Source organism: Borostomias antarcticus, assembly GCF_949987555.1.
Source record: "Borostomias antarcticus genome assembly, chromosome: 10".
Taxonomy (NCBI): domain Eukaryota; kingdom Metazoa; phylum Chordata; class Actinopteri; order Stomiiformes; family Stomiidae; genus Borostomias; species Borostomias antarcticus.
The window spans coordinates 21,039,199-21,052,245 of record NC_140243.1 but is presented as its reverse complement, the minus strand read 5'-3'; the positions used below and the strand labels follow the sequence as shown (position 1 = coordinate 21,052,245).

At 41.2% G+C, this 13,047-nt stretch overlaps 2 protein-coding genes across 6 annotated transcripts in view; one reads left to right on the top strand and one right to left on the bottom strand.

Annotated features, from left to right (window-relative positions):
* The first annotated feature begins 226 nt into the window (after positions 1-226).
* Positions 227-3,319, top strand: fam210ab (family with sequence similarity 210 member Ab). Of its 2 annotated transcripts, none has more exons than XM_084444055.1 (4): positions 227-309; positions 1,187-1,707; positions 1,918-2,029; positions 2,185-3,319. In XM_084444055.1, the coding sequence occupies exons 2-4, from the start codon at positions 1,232-1,234 to the stop codon at positions 2,515-2,517; spliced, it is 921 nt and encodes a 306-aa protein (XP_084300181.1). In that variant the 5' UTR covers positions 227-309; positions 1,187-1,231; the 3' UTR covers positions 2,518-3,319. The 2 variants fall into 2 exon arrangements, with proteins under 2 accessions (XP_084300181.1, XP_084300180.1); XM_084444054.1 differs by having other exon boundaries at positions 229-325.
* Positions 3,320-8,165: 4,846 nt separating this feature from the next.
* Positions 8,166-13,047, bottom strand: part of LOC311314024 (low-density lipoprotein receptor class A domain-containing protein 4-like) — a gene marked incomplete at its 5' end in the record, with an annotated part of 64,553 nt that continues 59,671 nt past the window's right edge. For 3 of the 4 annotated variants that reach the window (XM_084444302.1, XM_084444305.1, XM_084444304.1), the window contains 3 exons: positions 8,166-9,554; positions 11,069-11,119; positions 11,614-11,768. In XM_084444302.1, coding sequence (XP_084300428.1) covers positions 9,024-9,554; positions 11,069-11,119; positions 11,614-11,768 — 737 coding nt within the window. In that variant the 3' untranslated portion in view covers positions 8,166-9,023. The remainder of the gene's footprint in view (positions 9,555-11,068; positions 11,120-11,613; positions 11,769-13,047) is intronic. The other variant, XM_084444303.1, reaches the window with a different exon arrangement.

Below are 13,047 nucleotides of genomic sequence, written 5' to 3'. Positions count from 1 at the left end.
GTAAAACAATAATGAAGGTAGGCACTTTTAAACACTACTGTAGACATGACGGTTTCATATCTCTTTCCCAGAAATCGGTGAGCGAGGTAAGCTGGTAGTTGTGGTGGTCTTGCACAATTTTAACATTAAACCTATTGCCACATTCACTACACTTCCCATCACGCACTGCACCACCACGGTACATGCGGATCCCCTGCACTGCATTGCAACTTGGTCTTTGAATGACAGGACGGCCACTCATGTATGGTTTGCACTGCAGCACCCCAGAAAACGTTTTTGCTGGACCTCATCGTTTGATTATGACTGTAGGTGTGTTCTGTAACAGGTACATTTATATTTGTACAGTTCCCAATATATATTGATAACCTTTTTCCCTTCCTGGCAGGCAGCTAAGTGAACTAGCTGCTGAGTTGAAGCGAAGTTGGCTGCAGTGCAGACTATGGCCTTAGCTTGTAGCTAACGTAGCTAGCTAGCTGTTTCTAGTCAGCGTGCCAAGGACTGACGTTAATATCTTTCCACAGCCTTGTTCTGGAAGGTACAAAGGAGAAGTAAACATTTGTTGTCCTCCAGAAACTACTCAATGTCATCTAGCCTAAACTTAGCTTGTGTCTGCGTATGAGTTTTGTAGCTAGGGCTAACTTAACCTTTGCACGGATTGCGAGGGACGACTAACGTCACGTCTTAACTCCATGTGTGCTCTGGCTTCCATCATAATAACCTATTTTAGACTTATTATACAGGTACTGCGTTACTGGTTGAACTGGGGGTGTGTAATGATTTAGAACGTATAATTTAGTTAACGTTAGGTTAAAAGGTTACATAAAGTGATGCGTGGATGGTTAGCTAACGTTCTGGGTATTTTTTATTGAGAATAACCCCAAAAGCTGGCAGTGTGGCTTCATGCTTTAGCGAGCTAGCTGAAGCTGATAAATAGCCTATTGATCATGGCCTGGCCTGTTTAACCCAAGGTTACCTCAGAGAGCTAGCTACTCCAGTCAGAGTTCAAATTTGAAACAGTCGTGATAACGTAGAGAAATAATTGATGAATGGCCTCAATTGTGTTGCTTACTTTACTTCCATTGAATAGCCTACATTACAAGTAGCAACTAAGCATGCCTCTTATGACTGATTAGCGGCTATGACTGCTGTCGATGTTGCTAAAGAATGTTTCTCATGTTGATACCAGAGTCTGTAGGTGAAAGCCACATAGTGAGGAGGAAGAGGAGCAGTGATGCAACGCGTCCTGTCCCAGAGAGCTTTGAGGCAGATGGCCAGGGTCCGCTCCCTGCTGATCGGCCTCGCTGCTGGCCAGCCCCCCCTGGCAGCGTGCTGGTGTGTGGCCCGCCTGCCCCCAGTATCTCAGCAAAGTTACCTTAGCACATCTGCCTCCAGCAAGGCTGTGGAAAGGCCTAAACATATCCGGCCTGAGGAGGATGAGCAGACCAGGAAGCCCAGCCTTCCGCCTCACTGCCAGGCTGGCACTAAGACTTCCCTCCCTGGGGAAGACTCCTCCACCAAATCCCCTGGAGCCTCCAGCACTACCCCACAGGAGGAAACAGGGATGGAGACAGACCCTCTACAGGACAAGTCCATAGGCCTGGTCCAGAGGTTCAAGAAGACGTTCAAGCAATACGGCAAAGTGATGATACCGGTCCATCTGTTGACGTCCTCTGTGTGGTTTGGAACATTCTACTATGCTGCTATGAAGTAAGTGACATTCACACCGTTCATTCCTCCTTCAATTTCATCATTATCTCAATGATTGTCTGGTTTAAGAATATCACTTAACTGAACTTTTGTGACATTGTTAGTTACATAGCTGCTGAGATGTCGAAAGCGTAAACAATATGAATGCATTCTACCTACATGCAAATGGAAATTTGCCTTTTATATGATTGCAATCTACATATTCCTTAGGGGAGTGAATGTGGTGCCGTTTCTCGAGTTCATTGGTTTGCCAGAAAGCATTGTTGGTCTATTAAAAGACTCCCAGAGTGGATATGCCCTCACCGCCTATGCCATGTACAAGGTAAGCAGAATAGCTCACTGCAGTGCAGTATTTTAGGCAGCTTGTGTCAAATGATGAACATGATTTCTTTATTTGGATAGTGCTACTGATTCTACTGTAGTAGATAAATAGGCCTAACATTTTTATTGGTGAATTATATATTGTCTTCTCTGCAGATTGCCACTCCAGCCAGGTACACGGTTACTCTAGGTGGCACATCGTACTTGGTTCAGTATCTCCGCAAGCATAGCTACCTTTCTACCCCTCCTCTGGTCAAAGACTATATCCAGGACAAAATGGAGGAGACCAGGGATAAACTGTCTGAGAAAATGGAGGAAACAAAAGAGAGGTTTTCTGAAAAAATGGAAGAAACCAAAGAATTATTCTCAGGAAGGATGGAGGGGACAAAAGAACGATTATCTGGTAAAATGGAGGAGACAAAAGACAAGTTCTCAGAAAAATTACAAGAAACGAAAGACAAAGTGTCCTTCAGAAAGAAAACCGAATAGCCATGTTTACAGGTTGTTGTTAATAAATACATTATAGCCCCTTTTACATAGCCTGTTCAAGGCGGGAATGTTGCACCTTTATTTCGCCTTGCTGTGCTGTATAAAAGGTACAAACACAGAACGGCGGTAATTTTGTTCTGCCTTAAAGCCGGCAGCAGAGGTAGTCACAGAGCCAAATCAATGTGTGGCTGCTTTGTTTGGTTCAGTGTAAACAAGCAAAACCAGCATAATGAGGGGTCCTCTTAATGGATATAGTGGGATCTCTGTTTAAAAGGGGCTTATCTCAAGTATGGTTCAATGGCAGAAGGCACTGTATCTGTCTCAGAGATAATGTATACTCATGTCCTTATATTTCATTTTACACATCTGAGTTGACATCCTGACCTGACTGTTTTACCACAGAATATCTAGTTGCTGGCTCACAGTTCTATCTAGACTAAACTGAAAATAACTTCAGCAATATTTTAGATGTAACTCTGGGGTCAAGAAAATATTAGCCTTTCTGGAGGCTGTCGTGTCTTTTGTAATGTTTTAAAATCAAGTTTTGTAATTTATTTGTATCCAATAGAAAGTAAATATATCACATTATTTTCTGTATATTTTCAGCTGAAAATTGTAAAGAGAGGTGCACTAAGAACAATCTTGATTGACTGTATAAGTTGCTCTGTGTGAGCAGTATATAATAATTAAGCCTCAATATATATGTATAATGATGACACCAGGTGCAATTAGTGTCAATGTCTTCACTTGTTAGATGACATGTACTGATGGATGTACTGTAACTGATGTTGGTGTCATTGAATCAAATAGATCCATTATGAATAAACTATTAAATTGAGCATCTAAACAATGTTGGCCTCTCTAGTCCTTTTATCCAGACTTAGAAAGTAAAATAGTACAAAGTTTGTCTGTGCTGCTGTTTTAGTTGTACTTATCATAGGTGATATAAATGTCTTTATTCAGTTTCATTTGTTGTGCACATAGAGCCTACTGCTTTTATATTCAAGGATCCATCTGTTTTCTCTGAGATGATGGGACACCATCTAGCAAACTTACCATTTTGTCCTATCAATTTGAGGTTGTCAGATTCTTCAATGCACAAAACATTTCTGAGAACTTGTGTAGCTAATCATCAATTTATGGGTGTGGAAATATGTTATATTTAGGACTTGACAATCATAAGTACAAATCATACACCTGTTATGCTCTTTGTTGAATTAAAACCATAAGCAATTAGACCGTCACACAGTTCATGTAGAATGTGAGCTACAATGACCTCTACTGGCCAAAATAATGAATAACCATTTATATTCACACTTCCAAGGAGTCAGGACAGATTATCGTGTTTTTTGAGCCTGTTCTGTCCAACTGGGGATTTTACTTGAGGGCACAACAGAGAGATAAAAACAAAGATCATATGCAGTTTGAAACAATATTCTGAATGGAGCTAGTATTTATCATTTTTACTATTTCCACTACTTATTTTGTGGACAGATACCCATAAAGCCAAAGAGTTTAATTATTATCCAAATATGACAGGATACTAGAAAACATGACACATTATACACTTTTAAAGTTTTATTAATTATGCTGCAGTTTGACTACAGCATAGGTACAAGCATAAAATCTTTGACTACAACAGCACATTTTTTCACATTTTTCTTTTTTTCTGTAAAAGTATTGCAATAACAGACCTTAGGCCTAAAACCTATTACATCACAATTGCTTAAATAAAAATGGGAAAATACACAACAATTTTACCCCTGTGTATGTATATATACTGTATATGTCTATGTACTGTATGTATACAGATACATACACACACACATATATATATACACAGAGGGGGTGGGGAAAGATTCAGATTAATTTAGTAAATAAAGCAAACAGATGTTACAAAATCCATGATGGAAGCAGTCCTGTGCTGTGACAGGACAGTAGATACCAAACTGTTGATACATTATTAAAATTGGAACAATAAAAAGGGCTACTTGTCAGCGGTTGAGTACAGACTTCTGGTAAAACTGGAAAGAGGAGCGCACGGAGGGGAATCAGACAGAGCCCAAGTTAGTTCTTCAAGCTAGTGCAGGAAACGTAAAAAGTCTACAGCCTGTGGCTTGAGCAAGAATTACAATAGTTCTCTTTAAACTAAACAACGGCCACTTATTTGGTGCTTTCAAAAATGGCATTGCTATGTACATTACCTATAGATAAGAATGAACATGCTCAACGGTTATTGTACAGTGGAGTTTTAGTACATAAATAAATGTCTGCAGTTAACATGACTTTTGTTCCAATATACTGTGCCACATACATATTTATAAAATAAGGAGAAAATTGTTAAACAGCATCATTCTCACTTCACTTTTGAAATCTTTCAAATTTACCTTTCACTTTTCAAATGATTCAAAAAGCTTTACAGAATAAAAATCGAATTCTCCTTGTGTTAAATCGCTTTCATCCCAATATCTCAAATATTACATCAAATTCTGACTTGAGATAAGAACCCACATCTCTAACCAACCAATATCAGCCTTAGAATAAATGTGAATGAATGAGTACATGAATGAATGAAGGAATGAATGTAGAGCATGATGTTTTGAAAAACAAAACTGTTGAAATAAACAAAGACCTATTAAGCATGGATTTCAATGCTGTCATTTACTAAGAGAGGTACAAGTTGATGTGCAATACTTATTGATACATAGCAGAATGATCTATGGGGAGTTTCTCATAGGCTTTGTAAGAATAAGATCAGTTAGCCAACATATTAGTCAGTCTGGTAACATTTAGGCCATCTCAATATTTTGAAGCATCTCAGCTCTGCGTAGTCTGGTATAAAAACCAGACCAACTACTAGTGATGACATTTTCCTTTCCGTAGACGTGTATGAAAGGTTTATCATGGGTAATAATGGGTTGAAACTACTGACCAATATCCAAACAATGGCAAGCGCTGTGTTGAAAGTTAAAATAAACGTGATTATTATTCGCAACAAATTCCTTAATCCAGAGATTATTTAATCCTTTTCATAACAGACTATTATTATAGGAAAATATCATAAGTAGTTATTTGTATTTGTTTTGCAACCATATTTAAGCATACCTTGCAGTTTTCTTGTTTACAAAAAGACAAAGCATATTGTACTGTAGCCATTTATAAATTTGATGCTGCCTTCTTAAAATTCTCATACTGTCTATACATTATATTACATTATTAACAACTTTTTTGTGGTTTCTACCCATTGGGTAGGATATGTGCATAATATATTCAAGTTATATACAGCACCTTACAAACGAACAAAGAAAGACTACTGAAAAAAGCACCGTTGGAAGTGAGGCACAACAAAGGTGGGAGCTTTTGAGTGCAAGTGGGTTCCTATGTTTGCTCAAACATGAACATTAGGCACCTTATTTACTCACATAATAGTAACATGCAAACCTCATAGAAAGCATGAAATTAATATTGTTATCCTCCTTAGAAGCTATGGCCACAGACAGGACAAGTGAAGAGCACAGGGTAGAGAGCAGTAGACAAGTTAGACAGCGATTTATTTGTCCTAGGCCCCACTGAGAACCTGTTTTAGGATGAAACCTGGTCCACATTCCACATTCTATGGGTTCTAAAGGTTCTACGCATTCTACTGGTTCCGATCGTTGGCTACAATGACAAGAACATTCCATGTGGGTGCGTAATATGGACCAGGAGACATGAGAGATTACGAATGGGGTGTCAGATAATGGGGTCCTACAGAAAAGCTGATGAAAGCAGCAATAGCAGCAGCAGTAATAGTAGTAGAAACTGTAGCAGCGATAGCAGCAGCAATAAAGAAACAACACATACAACCTGCTCTGAAGAGGAGTCAGTCAGAGACACAGGCCAGGGAACGAACAACACTGATACCAAAGCAATGGAAGGCTTCTGTCTCAACCCCTAGAATCCGAAGTTGACCGATAATAAACAAAAAGGGAATATGTAGATTATTATTAGTCATTCCGGAACACTCTCACTTGGTATATATGAGCTGCACTGTCCACAGGGACAGCCACACTTCCATCTTCTCACCCAGAGAGCAGATAGACACGGGTATGAATAAGGCCTCTCTACAAGCATTATGAGACACACTTGTTCAAAATGTTCCAAATATTTCCTAGTTTGTTTTCAAGGTCAGATGACATTCACAAGTGAAACTGATATGACGGTTGAGGTTGACAGTTACACTTGCCAATATCAATATTTACTTTATCAGTAGCCATGCTCACATAGGCATTGAAGACGAATATCATACAGACCCCAGAAACCTAAGTGACACAAAAACTGTTAGGAGACTGCCTGTTATGTGAATAAAGCAGTGTTGGATTGCTGTATTACACTGTAGACATGGGTATCGTAAAGAACACCGGCTCACAATGAGGTCAGCTGATTGTGATCAGAGGGTGTTCAGGAGAGTGAGGCGTGTGGAACGATGCAGATAGAGATGTCATTAATTGAGTTGAAATGGTTCCTTATGATACCTGTTAAAGTAGTCATGGCTGATCTAAGAACTATTTTTCTATCTGAAGGTCTCACTATGCTGTCCTCTGCAGAACAAATCTCTGACAGAGATGGGTGTGCTAGACACTAAATATCTCTTTTGAGGGCAGAGAAACATATAATGCATGACCCAGTGAAAGCTTATATTAGACCTAGAGTACATTAAGATAAGCATAACTAATAGGTCCTCTGTAAAATATGTTATCTAAAATTCACAACTCATACAACACAATAATATTCAGTCAGCTAGTCTGGTGTCCTGTCAAATCATTCACTCCCGCACGCACACACGCTCACACACACACACACAATATGCTCCAAAGAATACTGAGTGCTTTCTGGGTTTGTCGAAGGTCTTCTACGCATACACACAAACACATGGGGGGGGGGGGGGGGGGGAGACTGCACTGGTGCTCAGCCAAACATTGACCTTCCTCCAGTCTCCATTTTAAAGGGTTCTGTGAGCTATACAATGTTGGAAACATTTTCTTATCATTCTACACAAGGATAGACGGGCATTGAAAACCGTAAGAGGAAGGGGCATTGGCTTAAAACACTAACAAGAGAGAGAAAGACAGAGTGAGACAAAGCAAGAGTAAGAGAAAGAAACAAGAGTAGAGGAGAAGGCAACGATGAGCAGAGAAAGGCTAGATAAGAAGGGTTTTAAAAAGGACCCTCACATAGCCCTTGACTTCACCACATTTCAGAACCTGATTAGACAGACTGGGATCTTCAGCTGTGGCTGAACGCAAAGAAGGAGCCTTCTTGTCGTCTGACTGTATGTCATGCTGACTTGAATACTACTCATCGATTTAGTCAAGTGAATGTCGACTGAATGGACTGTGCATACAGCTGGCACTGAGGAGGGAGAGCGAGCTCGGGGGAGGGAGAAAAAAAAGAGATGGACATGCCATGGGGGTATCAGGTGCTGCGTATATACACAGCTGAAAAGGGAAACAACTGGCAAGAGGAGAATACAGGATTGACGGGGGATAACTAGCATAACCAACTGGCGTAACTAGTTAATCAGTTGATAACTAGCTAGCATAACTAGATAAGTTAATAACAATCATAGTTAACTAACATAACCAACTAGCATAATTAGATCCAGTTAATCTCATGCAGTTTAGGTGACTAATAGGAGGCATGTTTCCATCCAGTATTCTCCTAGAGGCAGGAAGAGTATGAAAGTGAGGGGTACAACTCTACTCTCTTAAATCTCCATGTACTTAGAACTGATCGGGATTTTTTTAGGCTGAGTTCAGGTATTTCTTGCAATTCAAAAAAAAGGAAATACCAGTATAAGCCTAACTCGGAACACCCCCTCTGTAAAATACCTTTGGAGCCATTAGTCAATCCATCCATTCATGAAAGCACAAAACATCACATAGAACACTTCCCTCTTCTTTACAACAAAAGTAGATAGTGCAACTTTAGAGAACCTTTCTGCTTGAATGTGAGATGAGTCGGTTCCCTGTTTGCTTCCTCGTGAACCTTGGCACTAAGATTTGGATTTGGGATTACATGTTTTGAAGTTCTAAATCTTGCTTGTGCACAGATCCCAGTCCAAGAAAGTAAAACGCAATTCCCGTAGCCAGTACAGTCCTTGGGTTAAAACAATGACAAATGGGTTACATGATCTGTACATGTATCATATATTTTCATAGGTTGTATGAAGGAAAGGTACAAAAAATAAAAGATAGCAAAACAAAAAAAGATGGAAATAAAACCTCCACGCAGTGCATATATCCCTCCAGCAGTGCTAGCTACTTCAATGAACAATCATAAAAGAAAAAGAAGAGGAGAAAGAAATCATGTTCAACGCTTGGTTCTTCTCGTTTCTTGTTTTGTTGTAGCTAAGGTTGATGTTCAGTTGTGCATGGGAGTGTTGATCAACCGAGAGACCACACCTCTCAATTTGTGGGGGAAGAGAGGTTGGGCAGGTCTTAGAAAGTGCGGCCCCCTCCCATGTCTCACACCAAGTCCTCCCGTTGGCTTTCCTTGGCAGGTACTACTGTGCTTTCTGATTGGCCCTGCGGCTGGATCGTCCTGCCCCCGGCCCTCTGTGCTGAGGGGTTATTGCTGTGCTGGTGTAGAAAGAAGGAGGAGCCTGGGTAGTGACCTATGACCTCACTGTAGGCAGGGGGTGGGCCTTCCATGCGTCCATGACTACTGGAGTTGGCGGCACTGATGCCAGAGTTGCTACTGGGGGGCCGGGGACCCCCACTGTGCATGTCGATCAGGTCACTGTCGAAGATGGTTCTGTTAGGGGGGGCTCGGACTGACTCCCTGTTGAGCTCCATCTGCTGCTCTGGGTCTCTGAGCTGCAGGGTGCAGGGGCCCTGGTAGGGGGGGGGCTCCTCCCCATCTGACAGGGAGATGGTGGGGGGCAGATCAATCTCCTGCTGCAGGTAGGGGTAGGTGGGCTGGAAGCGGCTGAAGCGGTCTCGTTGCATAAAGGAGGAGGCGGGGAACCTGTCTCGGGGCTGGGGGGCATACAGCACCTGGGGGTGGGAGGTTAAACACATATCATGACATTTGTGTTGAAATTGTACATACATAAATCTGCTGTTTGTATCAGTTCATTTTCCCACTGCCAATACATATTGCTTTGTACACCAACAAACTAAACTTTGTGTCTCGGTAAAGTATAGTCCATTCTACTTTATAAATCCACACAGTTAAGAGCCTGAAAAGCTTCCTTGCTTGTCTGGTCCTTGTTCACCTGAACATATTAGGATTCTCATAGTCTAGTGTAGAGTTTAGGTGCACCGTTATTATTAGTTGTATTATTAGTGTCACGAAAGGTGCTCTATTAATAGTTTATATTATTATTATTAATAATAGTAATAATAATAAGTGCCTTTTTCATTTTAGATAATTAAGTTTAATTAAATGAACACAAAAAAAATAATATAATTTAAAATTTTCTATGAAATCCCTCATATGCCCAAAGATTGCGGCTTAAAAAGGATGTAGCTGTATTGGCTGTCGCTAGTACTGCCCATCGCTGAAATAGATGGTTGCAAAATTTCTCACGATAATGGGGTGTAACCATTTAATTCTTCTCATCATATCTTGTGTGTTGGGTTGTGTTTTCATTAACACACAAACTGAATAAGACCAGAGGATTCATCCCATCCCAAAATAAAGTCTGAACCTAAAGAAGGTTAGACTGAAGAGAGAAGGGTGGGGGCAGAGCGAAAGAGTGTGAGCCATTGCTGGCAGAGTCAGACGGCTGTCTAGACATTGTCAGGGGACAAGGTGCTGATTAATGACACACCAAAAAGCATCCCTCCTCAGGCAGAAAGACCCCCTCTTTCCCTCCTCTATCTGTGTCTCTGTCTCTCCATGTCTTCTCACTCCTCTCACTGTGTATTTGTCTCTTCATTTGTCAAACTATTTCTCTCCTTCTCTCTCTCGTGTGCCTCTTCATCTCCTCTCACTGTCTCGCACTAATTGATCTCCTTTTTCATTAAGTGGGTCTCTGCTCTCCTCTATTTCTGCCTCTCACTTCAGCCTGTCTGTGTGGCTGCTTGAACATAGCTCTCCTCTCCTCTCCGGCTCTGCCCACACACAGAGAGCTGTCCTGTCCTGATCTTCTCTGTTGCCAGGCAGGTCTTAGGGTGACGGTGGCAGATCTAGGCTAATGTCTGCAGACAAGAGTCGAACACAGTGGCACTGTTTGACAAATGCTATTGGATATAGGCAAACGCTATAGGCACAATGTTAAAATGTTAGTATTTTGCTTGCACAATGTGTCAGGAGTCAGTAGATGTGGTCTACCATATGGGCAGAACAATTCAATCATTTATAATAAATGTAGGCTAATAGTCACTTTCAGTAGGTAATACTTTATTGATCCCAGAGAGGAAATTAGACATGTCCTCCTAACATTCCCATGAATCGCTCCACATACTTCGGGGCAAAACGCACCTTTAGGTGGCACAAAAAAATTCCAATGCCTATTGCGCTCATCTTTGCCAATAGCACCTGTGGCAGGCAGAGAACAGCTTACCTCAGAGGTACCTTGGCGAGACCCACTGTCCGAGGGCCATAGACACCCATCCTGTAGAAAAAGACAGGGCGAGTGTTAGGAATCGTTTGTCATCTTGACTTCTGATATGGCAAGATATGACACAGTACACATTTATACCCTCAAACTAAAATAAAAATGCTTACCTTAGCTTTTAATTTTGAGCCAAAATATTCTTGACAATATATTTTTTTGGCCACTTGTTTAGTTTTGTGATTTGGCTTCAGGGTCCAATCAATGTGCAGACTCAGAACAAACTGAGCTGATGAACTGAGCTGTGTGTGTGTGTGTGTGTGTGCGCGTCTTTGTATCTTTGTACGAGGGCTGTGCAGCTGTCTAGATGGCAGTCTAGTGAATAAAACATAAGGTCTGAGAGCGATCTGTGTTGTAGAGGCACACAAGATTACCTAATAGTCCTATTTAGATGTGGGATTCAACATTCCTACAGAACATAATGCACGCACACACACACAGTTGTAGAGTTCATAAGTGTGTGTGTGTCACAGAGGTGAGCTGAGGTGACTGACCGGCTGCAGGGCGTCCTCTGGCCTGCGCCCTTGGCTGTGGCGGCTGATGAAGGACCAGGTGGACAGCTTGTAGTGGTTCAACAGGCAGATAATCACCACCACCATCACCGTCATCACCACGATGATTATGATTATCTGAACAAACTCCAGTTCAGCTGCAACAGAGAGAGAAGGTAGGGAGATGAACAGACATTCACAGAGAGATGGCACGCAGTGGCGTGGTTGACAAATTTAGTTAAGGCAAAACATGGGTTGTGGGTTTTGTTTCCTCAGGGTAATGAAAGGGGACCATGGGGATACTAAAATGTTTTGTATTCACCACATCTCTCTGTGGATTGAGACTGCAAAATGATTCAGTTTTACTCCTATTCTACACCAGGGGGTGCTAGAGGTCAAATTTATCCAAACTCAGTGCGAATAGGTCTCAGTGCTACAAGGGAATGGCCTGGCATGGGTATTATCATACATAACACAGGCCTACGTAATTGAATCGTGAACACAGGAGCTGTTCAGAGACACTAGCCTCTACAGGCGGTGGGATGCACTTGACCCACTAGAGTTTCATGGCGAGTCCGAGGAGTACAGACACAAAGTCTGTACTCTCACTGTTCATTGTCTCTCTCTGTCTCTCTCTCGGCCTGTAGATAAGAAGCCTTGTGTTGTAGGCTGTCTTAGCCTTGCTTTCTGAGGGGGTGTCATGCCTCCCCCGTGTCTGGGCCGGGCTTCTGACCTCTGGGTCAGCACCCGCCTGCCTCTGGCCTGGACACAGAGAGCTTAAGTAAGATGAGTCCCGGGCAGAGTAGTCTACTGTGCTTAGCGCTAGTACTACTTCTGTACTAAGTGAGGTACCAAGCGGACAGAACTCTAGGTTCGTGTTAGAAAACTGCACAGTGTGTACTATAGCAAGTTTCATTCAGCAGTTCAAAAGCGCACATGCCAGACATTAGCTTGGGTGCCCAGAACTGTAATCACATGGTCTGATTTATTTTATAGGCTACATTAACTGAAGTAACTAGAGATGCTCTGATCTGAATTTTTGGGGCCCATACCGATTATTTTCCTCAGGATTGGCCAATACTGTTACCGATTTTTTTTTTTTAAGCACACACAAAGAAACACTTCTTCTCTAAGAATGATCTTACCCATATTATTGTATGATGACACTGTCTTTGCTTGCATATATTTAGTTTAAGTTTGCCCATTATTATCACTCATCAACTGATAAATAGGCCCTCCAAATATTATTCACTATATCAGATTCAGTATACTTCATATATGTACTTCAGTAGCAGTGATGGGCAGTATTTTAATTACATGTATTTAAAATATGTATTTTAATTACTTTAAAGTATTTTGTAATTTGTATTTAGCTTGAATTTTAAAAGTAATTTGTATTCTGTAATTAATTACACATATAGCCTGTATTTATGTATT